This window comes from Salmo salar, chromosome ssa06 (assembly GCF_905237065.1).
Source record: "Salmo salar chromosome ssa06, Ssal_v3.1, whole genome shotgun sequence".
Classification (NCBI taxonomy): Eukaryota; Metazoa; Chordata; class Actinopteri; order Salmoniformes; family Salmonidae; genus Salmo; species Salmo salar.
Genome location: NC_059447.1, coordinates 31,603,895 through 31,619,963, shown reverse-complemented (window position 1 = coordinate 31,619,963; position 16,069 = coordinate 31,603,895). Strand labels below are relative to the sequence as shown.

At 43.0% G+C, this 16,069-nt stretch overlaps 1 protein-coding gene across 5 annotated transcripts; it reads left to right on the top strand.

Moving 5' to 3' along the window:
- Positions 1 to 9,863: 9,863 nt before the first annotated feature.
- Positions 9,864 to 15,153, top strand: LOC106606960 (tRNA-splicing endonuclease subunit Sen54). Of its 5 annotated transcripts, none has more exons than XM_014203461.2 (11): positions 9,864 to 10,161; positions 10,536 to 10,694; positions 10,909 to 10,972; positions 11,148 to 11,231; positions 11,446 to 11,544; positions 11,629 to 11,681; positions 11,814 to 11,915; positions 12,048 to 12,667; positions 12,866 to 12,926; positions 13,788 to 13,889; positions 14,084 to 15,153. In XM_014203461.2, the coding sequence occupies exons 1-11, from the start codon at positions 10,106 to 10,108 to the stop codon at positions 14,232 to 14,234; spliced, it is 1,551 nt and encodes a 516-aa protein (XP_014058936.1). In that variant the 5' UTR covers positions 9,864 to 10,105; the 3' UTR covers positions 14,235 to 15,153. The 5 variants fall into 5 exon arrangements, with proteins under 5 accessions (XP_014058936.1, XP_014058937.1, XP_014058935.1 ...); XM_014203462.2 differs by having other exon boundaries at positions 13,788 to 13,901; positions 14,136 to 15,153; XM_014203460.2 differs by having other exon boundaries at positions 13,788 to 13,901.
- The last annotated feature ends 916 nt before the right edge of the window (positions 15,154 to 16,069 follow it).

The window sequence follows — 16,069 nt, the reverse complement described above, 5'->3', positions numbered from 1 at the left end:
TGAGTTTACATGAGTTTTTGTACATCTGGGTGCGGTGCTTTTGAAGATTTCTATCTGTCTTTCCGTCTTTTTCTCTCTGTCTCTATTTTCTCTCTGTAAATTCCTGATTCCACCCCATGTCTTCTGTGTGTGTGTGTGTGTGTCGGGGTGATTTACGCTTGCCTTTTCCTGCTCATCTCTTTTCGGGGGTGACTGTGCTCAGGCAGTGTATTGGGGTCTTTCTCTGGCTTTTGTCTGTGCTCAGTCTGACACTTGTCCCCCCCCCCCCAGGGCTCTGCTCTGTGCTCCTCTCACTGGGTCAGTGTGGGGTCTAACAGGAGCAAGTGTCCCACGCCTCCATACATCACTATCCTGTCTGTTCTGGACCACACCGTCTCTCTCTACTTCCGAGGATTAGCTACGTAACACGTTCAGGGAACTATATGAATATTTCCCTGTGGCGTTTTCAAATGAAGCCCGGTGTATATCTAGCGTGTCATGGTGTCAAAGACTGGGACTGGCTTTACCACACGAATGCCTCATGAGGTAATCACGAAAAATTTGGAGCACACAGGTGAGAAATCCTATACCTCTGTATGGTAGACTGGACACCCAACCCTCCACGGGAAGGGTATGGTTCTCCATCTCCATCCGTGGTGCTCTCTGCTTGGGAAAGGAGAGCTGACAGTCTGAGTTAACCTTCTCCCCCAGCCCAGCTCCACAGAGGCCCCCTGGACAGCAGTTATTACATGCTACAGTTATCTGTCCAGGTGGAGCGCAGGGTTCATAATTATAATGTGGCAGGCTGGTTAGATGAGAGGCTGTTGGTAACATGATGCAGCCATTCTTCCCCAACCCTGCTGATGGCTGCAGGTAAGGAGAGCTCCCTGGTGAAACGCTAACCCTCCCCATCACTCGCTCGCTTGTCCCAACCCAGGAATGCTCCAAACTGAAAGTGAAAAAGGCAACAACAGGAAAATGTGAATACCCAGTTATTCATTATTCTGTCAAAGGACAGCAAAGTCAGACTTATCTTAGAGGTGTAAAGAGATACATGTGCAACGCTTCCATTTGTTTTATGTGATAAGCAAAAATGTAGTGAAAAACAAGTAGGAAAAGGAGAAGATCTTTTTTTGAAATAAAAAAGAAACATCCAGCTAGTTTAACAAGAGGACCTGACCCAGGAGGTCACAAACTGAAGAACATATCAGCCACTAGAACGAGGGCACCAGGGCGTTGCCTTCACAATGTATTTCTCCCCGTTGCCCCCACAACTCCATTGGTATTCAACCAGGCTGTGTACTGCAAAGGAGGGAGCGAGCCGCTGATGGCTTGGGCAGCTCTACTCGTGAGTTCAGCTTATCCATCGGCTCCAGAAAAGAGGGAAAAAGGGAAAAGTGTTAAGAAGAGAGGGGAATACATCTTTTTTATCACACGGCCAATGAAAGGCTGGTCTCCGGGGTAACTGCTGGTGCCATTGTTATGTAGACTGGAGGGAGAATGGGAGAGTGTATGTTACTGGTCCCTGCAAGGCCCAGGGAGGGGTTGATTAGGGTTGTGGACGGATGGCGTGGAAAGAGAGGGAGGTGTTCAGCCCGCTCAGATTTATTATAGTGGCGGTGTAAGTCTTTGTAAAAGTGCACTTACCTTACTAAAGTGAACTCACACCCCCCTTCTGGGTGGGGAGGGGGTGGATTCACAGGGTCTGCCTTAAAACACTGCACTGTCTTGTTCGTTTTCCCCCTTTTACACCCTGCCAGGGTATACTATGTATTGGAATAAGCCTCTTATGTTGTTCAGTCAAGTGAATGTCCTAGATAGTGCTCTGAATGGCCAATCATATGGGTAAAATAGATGCACTGTGCCATACAAAGCCCTGACAAGATAAGTGGATCACTACAGACCACTTTATTTTGTACCGTATGTTGCTTGTTTTTCATCTCTGTTCAGTGGGTGTGTGGAGGCGGAAGTAAAAATGTGCCTTATCACATTTTCACTATGGTGCCTGAAAAATCAACAAGGTTACCACACACCATAAAACACATCAGAGAAGCCCTTAAGTTTTATGGTGTGCTTTACTGTTGATTTGACTATGTTCTGAAACAACCTCTAGAAACACGTTTCAGTACAGGTTCACTGCTGTAAAATGATACAAAATACTGGTGAAAGAGGAATATGTCAAAGGTCAAATAGAATCAAAGTCAATATTAGGCTGATGCCATATGTGTTTGATATGTTGAGGTCAGGCGAACGCTGTGGACCATTGTGAGAGGGATGTGTGGTGGTGAGTGTATATTTGGTGTGACAGTGTGTGTTTGTGTTCTCCTCTGCTGCAGCAGTGTGGGTCGATGTCTCTTTGTCAGTGAGACACAGGCAGAGGGGTAATCTGACATCCATCAGTGGCTTAGTGAGCAATACACACAGTGTGTAACCACAGGGAAACAATACCCAGGGAAACAGTGGGAGGGCCCAGCATTCATTACACAAGGCTGGGGAAGATCTTTTGTAGGTGTTGAAGAAGACAGAATGAGACAGCAAATGATTGCAACGACAAGGACATTTCTGGGGTTTTGCAGTAAACTTTAACTTTTTCCCCTATTGCTTTTTCCCCTGTTCCTAAGGGAGTTATCTTTCAAAGAGGTTGCTATTAGAGAGATAGAAAACCAGCCAGTCAGTTTAAGGGTGCCACGCTTTGCAGTTAGGAAGGGGGAACCAGTCAGATGTACTAAAATGAATATGGGGGAAATAATAGGTGGCTCAAAGTGTATTTGTATTTATTATGGATCCTCATTGCTGCCATGGCAACAGCTACTCTTCATGGGTCCAGCAAAATTAAGGCAGTTATATATAATTTTCAAAACATTACATTACATTTCACAACAGATTTCACAACATATTAAGTGTGTGCCCTCAGGCCACTAATGTGCTACCACATATCTACCAACACAAAATCCATGTTTACGTGTGTGTACAGTGCGTATGTTATCATGTGGGTGTGTATGCGTGTGTCTGTGCCTGTGTCTCTTCACAGTCCCCGCTGTTCCATAAGGTGTATTTTTATCAGTTTTTTTCAATCTGATTTTACTGCTTGCATGAGTTACTTGATGTGGAATAGAGTTCCATGTAGTCATGGCTCTATGTAGTACTGGGACAGACCTCTCCCCATTTTAGCTACTGTTACATCAATATGTTTTGACCACGACAATCCAGCATTACTCCAAGCAGTTTAGTCTCCTCAACTTCCACATTATTCATTACAATATTTAGTTGAGATTTAGGGTTTAGTGAATGTTTTGTCCCAAATACAATGCTTAGCGTTTTTGAAATATTTAGGACTAGCTTATTTCTTGACACCCATTCTGAAACTGACTGCAGCTCTTTGTTAAGTGTTGCAGTGATTTCACTTGCTGTGGTAGCCTACATGTATAGTGTTGAGTCATCAGCACACATAGACACACAGGCTTTACACAGAGCCAGTGGCAGGTCATTAGTAAAGATTGAAAAAAGAAAGGGGCCTAGACAGCTGCCCTGGGGAATGCCTGACTCTACCTGGATTATGTTGGAAAGGCTTTCATTAAAGAACACCCTCTGTATTCTTTTAGACAGGTAACTCTCGATCCACAATATAGTAGGGGATGTAAAGCCATAACACATACGTTTTTCCAGCAGAAGATTATGATTGATAATGTCTAAAGCTGCACTGAAAGCCTAACAAAACAGCTCCCACAAAACATTTTTTTACTAGAGAGACCTAAGACAACAACATAGCAAGGCAGCAACACATGACAACACAGTATAATAGCAACACAACATGACAACAACATGGTAGCAACACAACATGGTAGCAGCACAAAACATGGTACATTAGCTAAGTCATTTGTGTAAGTTTCATACATGTTGAATTCCCTTCTCAATAAGTGTGCTGAAAATCTGTTGTTAATTTGTTTACTGTGAAATAGCATTGTATCTGGTCAAACACCATTTTCCCCAAAAGTTTACTAAGGGTTGGTAACAGGCTGATTGGTTGGCTAGTGATTTTTGCTTCCCTCCAGGCCTGAGGGCACACACTTTCCTGTAGGCTTAGATTGAAGAGATGGCAAATAGGTGTGGCAATATCGTCCGCTATCATCCTCAGTCATTTTCCATCCAAGTTGTCAAACCCAGGTGGCTTGTCATTGCTGATAGACAACAATATTTTTTTCACCTCTTCCACACTCACTTTACGGAATTCAAAATTACACTTGTCTTTCATAATTTGGTCAGTAATGCATGGATGTGTAGGTTGAGAATTTGTTGTTGCCATGTCATGCCTAAGTTTGCTAATCTTTCCAATAAAAAAATCATTAAGGTAGTTTGCAATATTAGTGGGTTTTGTGATGAATGAGCCATCTGATTTAATGAATGATGGAGCAGAGTTTGCCTTTTTGCCCAAAATGTCATTTAAGGTGCTCCAAAGCTTTTTACTATCATTCTTTATATAATTTCTCTTCGTTTCATAGTACAGTTTCTTCTTGTTTTTGTTCAGTTTAGGTCACATGATTTCTCAATTTATAGAACATTTGCCAATCGGCTGTGCAGCCAAACTTATTTGCCATTCCTTTTGCCTCAACCCTCTCAACCATAAAATGTTTAAATTCCTCATCAATCCACAAGGGTTGAACAGTTTTTACAGTCATGCTTATTAGTAACCGGGTGCATGCTAATTAGTAACTGGAATAAGCAATTTCATAAATGCGTCAAATGCAGCATCTAGTTGCTCCTCATTACACACCACATACCAGCAAATATTATTTACATTATCAACATAGGAATAACTATAAAACTTCTTGTATGACCTCTTATACACTATATTACGCCCAGCCTTTGGAACTTTGGTTTTCCTAGATACTGTATGGCTACTATAAAGTGTACAAATGAATAATGTTAATAAACAAATGAAATTGCAATTAAAGTTCTGCATTAGGGTTAGCTGTACTAATCGTTTTAGAAATGTGCACCTGTCAAGAAGTGTTCCCTACTCAGACATAAGTGTCATGGTTCCTGTGTTTCCTAATTAGCATGTATGTTACGCTGTCCAGGTAACAGCCAGCAAGGTGAGTCACTCCAGAGAGAGAACAATAGTCCCAGAGATCTAGTCCCTCTGAAGCCGCTTAAAGCAGAATCAGTCTCAGTTTACACCTCTGTGTTCAACATCTCACATCATCGTTGTTCCCCCTTAGCAAGGAAGAAATGCATCTGATCATATGACACGGCAAAAAATATACAGTGTAATGTTGGAGGAATTAATGAATTGGTTGTAGCAGTGGAAGCTGGATTGTGGGCCCTCTATGGATTTCCCAGCAAGCCTTGCGGCAGTGATAAACTAAAGCACCCTGTTGGCCCTGATCAGGTGACGCAGGGAGACGGTGAAGCCATTGTGGAGACAGACAACACAACAGCAGCGATGCACACCTTGGCCACATACCTCTGGAGGAAGTGACCAGGTCAACTGAAACCTGATCATGCCATACCCTAGAGAGAGCTCCTCACAGACTGCCCCTCCCGTGGGGGTGGAGGGGAGGGACATTTACTGAGAGGAACAAAAAACAAACATAAACAAGGACCATGGCAGCTGGGGGCAGGCTGAGCCGTATGCGTTCCTGGCAGCCGTGGCCGACCTTGGCCGGGCAAGCCCAGACCTGCCTCTCAATGCTGGGTGGGAGAGGCACCAAGCCGCTTGCAGGACTTGGCCTGACTCAATGAGAAAAGAAAATAACACTCTGGGCAAACACGAGCATAGTAAGCTCTTTCCACCTCACTCCCTTTTTTATTGATTCCTTTATTTATTTATTTCTCAACACTCATCGGATTCCAGCAAACGGCTTGGCTACTGCCCCCCTTTGCTTTTTACTACAGAGGATACTTTCTTTTTCTCTTATTATACTCTTACTCACTCCTTTCCAGACTTTAATTTGATTTCTTTATTTCTTTGTTTTTCACAGTGGAGATGAGGCTTTGAAACGTTGCTGTTTTACATATCTTAGGGGCTCCCCTCAATAGGTGAGCTGCCGTGGCGACAAAAGCCATAAAAGCCCCCCAGGCCTGGTCGAAGCATAGGACCCCCTCACTGCTTGGCTCAGCTAGAGCTTTCTCTCAGCACCCCTCCACGGCTCTGTCCCTCCATTCATTGGTGTTGCCTCTCACCCCAGCAAAGAGCACGGCGGTTTGCATCGAGTGCATCCACTAAATGATTTGATCGGAGGAGACGTGGGATGGAGTGAAACAGAGACCTCCCTGGCCATTTCCCACACCACATTACAGCCCCCAGTGTGAATGTCTGGGTCTCCCTCTCCCTTTTCATCTGTCTCTCTCTCTCTCTCTCTCTCCCTTCCATCTGTCTCTCACTTTCTACCTCTCCATTTTCCTCTCTCTCCGTTCTCCTCTCTGTCTAGGGGTGAAGGTAGATGTCATTTCTTACCGAAATACATCAAAGGGCTCCTTTACTAGGCTACACGCGCACGTTCATCCACTCGCAACATATTTCCAGCCTCCAAACAGTTGTGAATGGAAAGAGACATCTGTTCTACAAAACACCACAAAGTGTAATGACATTTTGGTGATTGTCATTAGGCCAGAATTTATGCATCCACTGCTGTCCTTGCGTGTTTCAGTGTCGGCCATTCATCTCTGCCTTGGCAAAATGTCAATATTCTTGTGGAACCACATCGCATTTTTGAGCATAGGCCTTACCACCCGTTTTGAAGTCCATTCGCTCATTTTTCATGCCCCTGACATGTGGTAGCCTAATGATAAATCATGGTGTAATAGCTTACAGTTTGCTTGACATTTTGTTTTAATTATTTTGATAGGGTCATGTATTTTGCCGGGACACAGTACCGAACTGTGCCGCCTTACATTCACCCCTGTCTTCCTCGCCCTCTCTATCTCCCACCCTCACTCTCTCTCTCTCCTCATCTCTGCTATCACTCATTTGCAGTGTGGGGTGTTAATGGGACTAGGTTGATTTGTGTGTGACGATGGGAATGCTTTATTACCTTACTGGTCAGAGCTTGTCAGGATTTCACATTCTTTTTTGTGCAGAATTATAGGATGTGTGTGTACTGTTCAAAACAGGTCAGAGGATACAAAATGAAGCATAACATAGGCCTACGTTTACTTTTAACTGCTGGCTTTAAGGTCATTAGTCAGTTGACAAACGGTGGTTGGCTTGATGTGTCAGCTGTGTAAAGGAGTTGATCAAACATTCAAACTGTGTGTGTTTGCGTGTGTGTATGTCAGAATGCCGTTGCTACACCTGACTGGCTGCGGTAGATCGGATTTGGCCAGCCACCTCTTGCTGCTGTTTTTACAGCTTGGCCATGGGAGGGGCCAGGGTGTTTGCGTGGGTGATCTTTAGCCTCCTGTCAGGGATCAGACAAACACTTATTAACTGAGAGGAATGCAAACAAGGGAGAGCTATAGCTGGAACACAGGACAAGACAGGGATGGAGGAGTAGGAGGGGTGCCCCCATCTTGTAAACTCCCCACACAGGGATTCATCCAGAACATTCTAGAACAATGGAGTTCTACTGGGGGAGTAGGTCCTAGAACACTGTGACCTTTTATATGTTACAGAATACAACATATTACACAGCATGTTGCTCTTACATACTTTTAGTAAGTTGCATTTGTACTCTTTTATGTTACTCAGGTTAAAAGCATCTAATAATTGAATTCATGTTTCATATGTTATCACCTGACACAACTTCATTTACAAGGCCACAAAGGTATTGTTCTCTTGTTGCAAGGTACCCTGTAGACTGTTGTGAGAGGTATGAGGGAGAATTGCCACCTGTTTTGACTCTACATCCCTATAGTCACCATGTTATAACTTGTGAAAGTGGCTTGGGACTAGAGCAGGGAGGAAGGGCCATGGGTCGTCCCCTTGTCACACTGAGTGGGTGCCAATGCAAGTGCACTGAGACTGAAGACAAATGACAACAGATTTAACAGATTAGTGCCAGAGGACCCACAGCACTTGGATGAGACTGAGTGTGATGCTGAGGATGTGAGGTGTTAGACCCTCTCTGTGGTGTGCCATTGTTTGCTAATGGTTTAGAGCTAGGCAGTCAATTTTACCACTGCCCTCAAGATCTATTTGCAAACAATCCTGACTGCTGGATATGTGTAGCCTATAAACAGACATCCTGAACTTTTCTTTAGTTTGAATGTGAACGTATGTTTTGGTGGACGGTAGTGGGGTTGGTACATTTGGTTTAGTATTTCATTGCAGGGGGCTGGATTATTTCCTACATTCTACTCGTTACATCTCCACAATTTTATTTGACTGGTAACTCAAGTAAATGAAATGTAAAAGGCCCAATGTACCATATCATAGTAAATTCTGGATGTTGACTTTGTGTAAATTCCTGTCTGTATTTTGTCATTACATTTGTCTATTGCTGGCAGCACCACATCACTAAGTCAAATTCCGGGTATGTTTAAATGGACTTGGTGAATAGAAGCGATTCTGATCCTAAAGAATTGTAATCTTCAATCTAAACTTCTACTTCTCTACACTGAGCGCTATAACTTTGCAAGCAATAAGGATGACCTTTTAGTGTGACCTCTGGCAGTCAGCCCCTCAGTGTTACAGTTACTGGGGTCCTTAGGGCGTGTTTTGCAAGTCAACAATCCACACAAAGCAGGAATACCCTGCTCTGGCCGATTGAGAATGCAAAGGCCCAATTCAGTGTGTTAAACAGCAGATTAAAGAGTCAGGCCAACTGAAAGGCCACAGCGCAACCCCAGACCCAGGAGTTAAGGACCCATGAATAACATGTGGAGACTCACACACAAAGGTACTGTGTCACTCACACCAGAGACGGGAATGTTGACGTCATGTCTCGCACGGGAATACGTCATGGTGTAAAACATGCTATGCCACGGTTGACTGAAACGTTTTATTACATGTTTGAAATACTGTGCGTATGTCCACAAATATCTATACATGCAGCTCATTGTTGAGGATTTTTTATTTTACTCCAGACTACAGATGTGATAGCAGCATTACAGAGCTTTAATAATCTGATACATATTGTTATATCAGAAGTCTTTCCGCATGGGTGGTCTAGCTGGCTAGAAGACACAGCATTGTCAGCTCTGGTAGTGGTCACCATGGAGATGGGCTAGACTTGGGGAGCTATCCGGCTTACTGGAAACGTGGTTTATTGTTGACTTTCAGGAAAGGGGGCCTGCTTGTGGGGTGAGGGGTGGGAGGGGAGCATGGTCTCTTACGTCCTGGTAGTATGGAAGTTTGCTCAGCGGGGCATTCTCTCATTGTCCATGCATCTAAATGCATTTCTCTCACCTCTCAGGTCAGGTGTGATGACTCGTGGCCAGGCCTGTCAAAGGGCAAGTCGTAAGGAGCTTGCACATTTAATACATGCACCCTTCCAAGAGCCCTTTCATTCACAACATTGGTAAACTATTTATATTACAAAGTGAGAAAATCTAAATATGATATGATAAAAATGCAGAGAAGGCATTTATCAATATTAATAAAAATAAGGTTATCACATATAAATTACATTCCAGTGGTACTATGGTGCAATAAGATTGTGTTTAACACTTGTCTATTTAGAGAATTGCAACATATTTTTAGCCAGGTGATATCAAATATTGTTTTTTATCCTCATGCTTTGTTTATCAACTAAGCTGCAGGTCTGGGAGACTGTTTTCCCTGTGGCCTCATCACAGCAGATAAAAAGCCTTATTTCCCAGACTTCATTAGCATCAGTAATGTAAGTGTATTGTGGCATTCCTGAAATAAAAATGTAAAATGTTGTGCTTTGCTTCCCTCTTGTGAACTTTATGAGAACTTCTCTCAAAAATGTACATTGGGGTGCACTAGGACCCGGTCGTCACTAGTTAACACAGCCACAATTATGGCTAAACCCCGTCTATTTCTACAATTTATCTTGTTATAATCAGATTTTGAACCTAACCCCATGCCTTACGCTAAACTTAAATTAAGACCAAAAAAAGTATGTTAGTTTAAATAATTCTTTACGATACAGACAATTTTGACTTTGTGGCTGTCTAGTGGAAACCCTCGGACGATTTGACAGCGGTCTACCTATCAAACATGGCTGACCAAAACAAAACATCAGCTAAAGTAGAATTCGGCCATGAATTACTAAAGTAAGTGTACAGTTTAAACGCCGTGTCTTTGAATAGGCACTGGGTGAATCGTTTCTTACATAATAGTTTTTGTCAAATAAGCTGGGTAATTTCGTACAGTTATGTTGTTAAATTCGAGCTGTTATAAACATGTTAGCAGCTAGCTAGCTAACCCATTCATAGACGCTAACTGCTACGGACAACGCTAGCTAGGCAATCTGAATGTGGTCGTCCTGTCTTTATCAGCGCGGTCAAATATTTTAATGTTTTTCTAACCGAGATAATTAAATGGAAGACCGGCATTTTTGGGGGGTGATTTCTTACCATATATAGTGCGAAAGACATGTAGACAGAGTCAGTCCTTGCAACTTATTGTACTTCTGATTCAATGACAGCCCATCTGAGCTGTTCGAAGCCCGCACGCGCAGCCACAAGATCCCGGTGCGCGGGCAGAAGGATTTCATTCCCACTGGGTCGGATCAGCAAAGGGATATGCTTCAGCAGAGTTTGGACGAGCACTGGAATCTAGTAACTGAGGAGCGAGTGGAGAGGTTGTGAGTAATGGATGGAGGAACCAAGGACGACTAGAGTGACGGCTACTAGTAGAATTAGATACTGTATGTGTCATCAACTTTAGACTGTTGGTGTGGTTAGATGATTATACCTAGTCCATATGTATTTGCAGCTAAACAAACATGTCAATTCATTGGTATTACTGTGCTTTACAGCTGGTGGTGTGACTGACTTCTTGTATGTTTTTGTGCCCAGAGGGAACCTGGTGAAGGCAGTGTGGATTCCCAGTGACATGATAGTGGAGCTGCAGTCACCAGCAGTGAGTAATGGTCCACCAGAGAGAGCGAAGGACTTTGTCATGACAAGCTCTCTGCCTCTGCTGATGTCTATTCAAACTCACCTAGAGCTCACCTCTCATTAACATTTAGTATAGGCTAATGGCTAAAGATTTCACATGAAAAGTGACATTACATTACTTCTCTGTTCTGCTGTAGGGGAAGTTCTGGCAGACTATGGGGTTTTCTGCCCATGGTAAGCAATGTCTACATCCAGAAGAGGCTCTCTATCTAATGGAGTGTGTAAGTGCATGGGCTCAGCATTGCCAATAAACATGTTAATCAGGGAATTGTTACCAGCTCACACCATTCAGGTTATAATTATCCCAGGTCGGATTGTTGTTCACCTAATAAAGACATTTCCATTAGTTTGATACATGTGGATCCAAATAAGACAAACACAGTTTGTCATTTTTGTTTTAGAATTGTTATCCCTTGTGATCCTCAAAATCAATAGGGAAACCTGCAAGTGTTCTACCAAGACCTGCCAATGTCCATCCAAGAGGGCTATGAGAGATTTCTATACTTGAAGACAATGAGTATACAGCATTACCAGGTATGAGAAAAGACAATATAATACAATTCCAGCAGGTCTAAACTTATGATTTGACCTAACGTGATGATTTTATTTCCTCTAAAGGTTTTTGGCCATTTGAAGCGACTTGGCTATGTGGTAAACAGATTTGATCCCAGGTAATTGTCTCCCTCACGGGCAAGAACTAGTCTAGATTCTAAGGGCATTCCTTTCCTTTTACTGGAACCTTTTCCTTAGTTGCATGCAAGCGACTGTATTTATGATCTGAGGATTGGTGTTGTTCCCTGTAGTTCTGTGCCATCGCAGTATGATAGGCAGTTGAACCTGCCCCAGTCCCGAGACAGATCAGGAAGACTTCTGAAGAGGAAACGCAGCCACAGCCCCACCTCCAGGTGAGTGAGCAGACACAGACACACCCAGTTTATATTTAGACATGGTTTAATCACTCAGTCAACCCACATGCCTCAAAGCGATTACTGTCCAATGTGAAACCCTGCCTTTCTGCCTCTTCTAATGCGCTCCAGGCACACAGGAACACAGGAGGGCCCCACTTCTAAGAGAATGGAGAAGGAGAAAGACTGCAACAGAGAGGAAGAGGACAAGAATCCTGACTCGCTTCCAGATCTTTCAGCCCCAGACATTGACAAAATCCAGACAGCATCACACGTTGACCCAACCACTTCAACCGAGGGTGGCCAGGGCAGGAGCTGGTGGTCAAAGGAAGGCTCCCCAGACCCTGACCCTGAGCTGCCAGGTCAGCCCCAGAGCTCCCCTCGCTGGGACTTCAGCTCCATCCCCTTCCCAGACCTGGGCTCCAGACTCAGGCTCCCCAGCAGCTTCACCTCCCCAGACCCCTGCCTGCTGCCCGGGGCTGTGGGGTCAGTGGGGGCCTGCGATGTGACCCCCTGGCTGCAGAGGCTCAACCTGCGGGAGGTGAGGATGTCCCGGCGTGAGTGGGAGCGGGACAGGGACCGGTACCGGAGGGACATCAACCAGGACAGAGAGGTACGACGTTGCAGGAACTGGGCGGAGTACCAGGAGCTACAGGAGAGAAGGATTCAACGGAGCCGCAGAGATAGGCCAGCACACCTGTGGGAGGGGCCGGTCACACCCCTACATGACCCTGCACAGGTCACTTCAACTGGTAAAACTAATCTGGACTTCATTGCTGTCAATGACAAGTTCATATGAGTTCCAATATCTGTTTACTCTCTGTGATTCATCGTTACATGAACTCATTATCCCATGTGGCTTACCGAAGTTGAATTATATTATTCATAAGCAGGATCTTGAATGGGTAAATGTCTAAATGGTTTTGACGTTTCTTCCTTCTTGGACGCAGGTGAGCTGCTGGATAAAATCAGTGTGATCAAATCCACACGGCTGCTGGAGGGAGCATCCAGGTATTCCTCTTTAGTATCTTATCTCGAACCCTGAAGTGAATTTAGTAGGAAATGCTAGCTCCCGGTTAGTGGTAATTGTATCTCCCTGTTCATTCATCATAACATCTATTAAGATGAGTGAAATTACAGTTAACGAAAATGTACGCTTAATCCAGTATAAACTAATGTATAGGATTTATTATACAAGAGACAAAATTCACAAATTCTACAGGACAATGGCAGAGTCATGTCTTAAGTGTAAAACTAATAATGACTCAATAATCCATGCTTTCTGGGAATGCTGTACATTTGTGGGCAGTGCTAGAAAGTTGACTGTCAGAAGTATTACAGTATAAATGTATTTTTAATCTGTCTGTCTTCATATTTCAAGACATTGTATATGGGGGTGTAGTGAGATATCCAATGGGTTGGACAATTCTTCTCATCTTGAAAAAAACGTATACTAAAAACAGGAAAATCAATCGATCTGCCATCATTAACACAATGGAAAAATCGAAGGATTTATTATGTAAATATTGAAATAGCATGGGCAACAGAGAAAAACAAATTGATACAATTTCAGGCCAAGTGGCAAACAATAATACAGACGCAAGGGATGGGGGTGTGAGCATGCGGGTCTGGGCAGATGAGATGTAGTCATTGTTTGTGTGCATCAGTAAGTTGTTGTTCGTTTTGTATATGGAGTGGAAAAATGTATAAATAATAAGACGAGTGAAACCCTATACTGTGGGTTTGTTAAATATGATTAACATTATGTCCTTGGATGACATATACAATATGATGTAGAGGTGCCTGCCATAGAATATATACATCTATTTCTATGCTGCCTGCCTTGTTTGACAATGGGGTTTGTCTTCTCAGTTTGAAAGGTTCAGAGGAGTGGAGAATCTGTTTCAACATTTACCAACCCGACACAGTCGCTGAATTCAAGAAGAGCGCTCCTGGAAAACCCTATTCTCGCATGTGTGTGTGCAGGTAAACATCCCAGAACTGGCAGGGGGTGTTTGCATACTTTATAATCAGTAAAAATAAAACATTCAAAAATAGTACAATTTTGAAAAGAGATGACACAAGACCACCTGCCATCGAAAGTAATCCTAAATGCACTATTATCAAATGCTACTGCACACTGAATAATGTCTGCTGTCTTCTCCCAGTTTCGATGGTCCAGTGCCTGACTTGTGGACACTGAAATTTCTGGCTTTCCAGAGTGCGGACATCCCAGTCACCTATGCAGTGGTGGACCACGGGGACATCTCCTTCTACTCCTTCAAGGACTTCCAGATACCCACAGATGTGTCCTTCTGAGGGCCTGACCACAGCAAACAGTCACACAGCCCTGGTTTAACTACTGCACCATGCCAGGGCTGCCTGCGCTGGATCAGAAACTCTGGAACTAATGCCAAAGAAATGAATGAAACGGAATTCTCTTAGTGATTTGATGGACTGCAGTCCTCACACTCTTTGATGCTGTAGTATGCCTTCCTCCTGTGTTGCAGACTTCTTTTAGTGGCATATGATCGTCTGCATCTGATTGAAGGTAACCTACATTGTCACCTCTCCAAACAATGTCACCATGTCTTATATCAAGCAGGGTTTTGTAAAGCCTCTGAAGATTTTGAACTGAATTGGCTCGGTTTTCTTCTGCCTTTATCTCATCACCACCATTGGTTTTCTGGTATTCATATACTGTATCACAAGTGGCTTAGCTATGTATGCACTTAGTATAGATGCAGTATGTGTAGATCATACGTATATCTCAGCCCTTTATTTTTGTCTATCTGCCCATATTTTAGATCCAATCAGCTTTACTGACTGGCCTTTTGTTGTTGTAACCTCACATGTTTGTTACCTGACTCCTGTTCTCTTGTTTTTGTTTCAAATTGCTTGTAAATGGTGGCCTGTATCTGTAGAGTTTATCTTCACATTGTCTTTGTGGTTGAGTTATTGTTGCATTGTTCTCATTGTCCTTCCTAACAAAACCAATCCCCCCCAAAACCCAAGTAGTACCTACCATACATTTTCTTTCTTTTTCCTTTGGGTGGCCTAATCTGAAGATGTAAAGCACATACTCTTCTCTCTTATATCAGTCCACAAACTCAGTGGTGTTAAAACATTGAGATTAGGTTACTGACCACAACCTGCTCCTCTCAGCTCTAGCTTACTAGCAAACCCTGTCCATCAGTCCATCTGTGATGTGCAGTACAATAAATACACTGGATCTCCACCCTTCAGGAACACATTGTCTCTAAGTGAATAGGTTAGGAGGAGATTTGATCCATAATAGAAAGGGCCATTCCAAGTGCCTTCTGAATCCTTTTGATATTTTAAGTAGAAATTGTGCACCAATATTGCATTTTAACAGCATGTTCTATTAAATGAAGTGCCCTTAATATAGACCGCATGGCGAATTCAATTAATATGAAGAAAGGCTTGCTAAAGTGCCAAAATTCAGCATCAACCCTGTGCTACTTCTAGGAAGATTTTAACCCACTTTAATCCCAAAATATCTCCATGTTTCCACCAGTCATTTCTGAAGATTATGATTTATTTAATCTGATTTATTTCACTTAACAGGTCAACCTTGTTATGTGAACTGAACTCTCATTTTTAATATGGTGAAACTATTCCTTTTAAAAAAAATTCTAAAGAAACATTGAACATCTAATGGTCAAATCATAGTGTAAAAGCAGGTGAGCTGGTTCTACTCTTTTTTGTTGTTGTTTTTGCCATTTTCTGGTGTTTTGTGGTGGAAAACTGAGTGGGTTGAACATAACATGTCAACCCTGTTACCCACAGACAGGCTAGACAATTTTTTACAATTTCATTTTTGTGAAGCTTACATTTAATTGCTAGTCCCTGTTTCACACAACAAGCTTCCATTCCCGTCACATGGGGATTTATGGCTGATTTAAAAATACATTTTAAACCCTGTTACGGTCCAACCGGTTACTTTTTTTAGCCCTTAATAAGCACTTACTCTAGTCATTTATTTAACTTCTTGAGATGGGAAAACATGTTTTATGAAGTTGAACATGTGCTCTTTATGACAGATTGTTAAAATGAGGTGAAATCAACAAAATAATTTGACTAAGTTACACTTCTCAAATGGCACTGAATTTGTGGAATGACCCAGAAGGTTT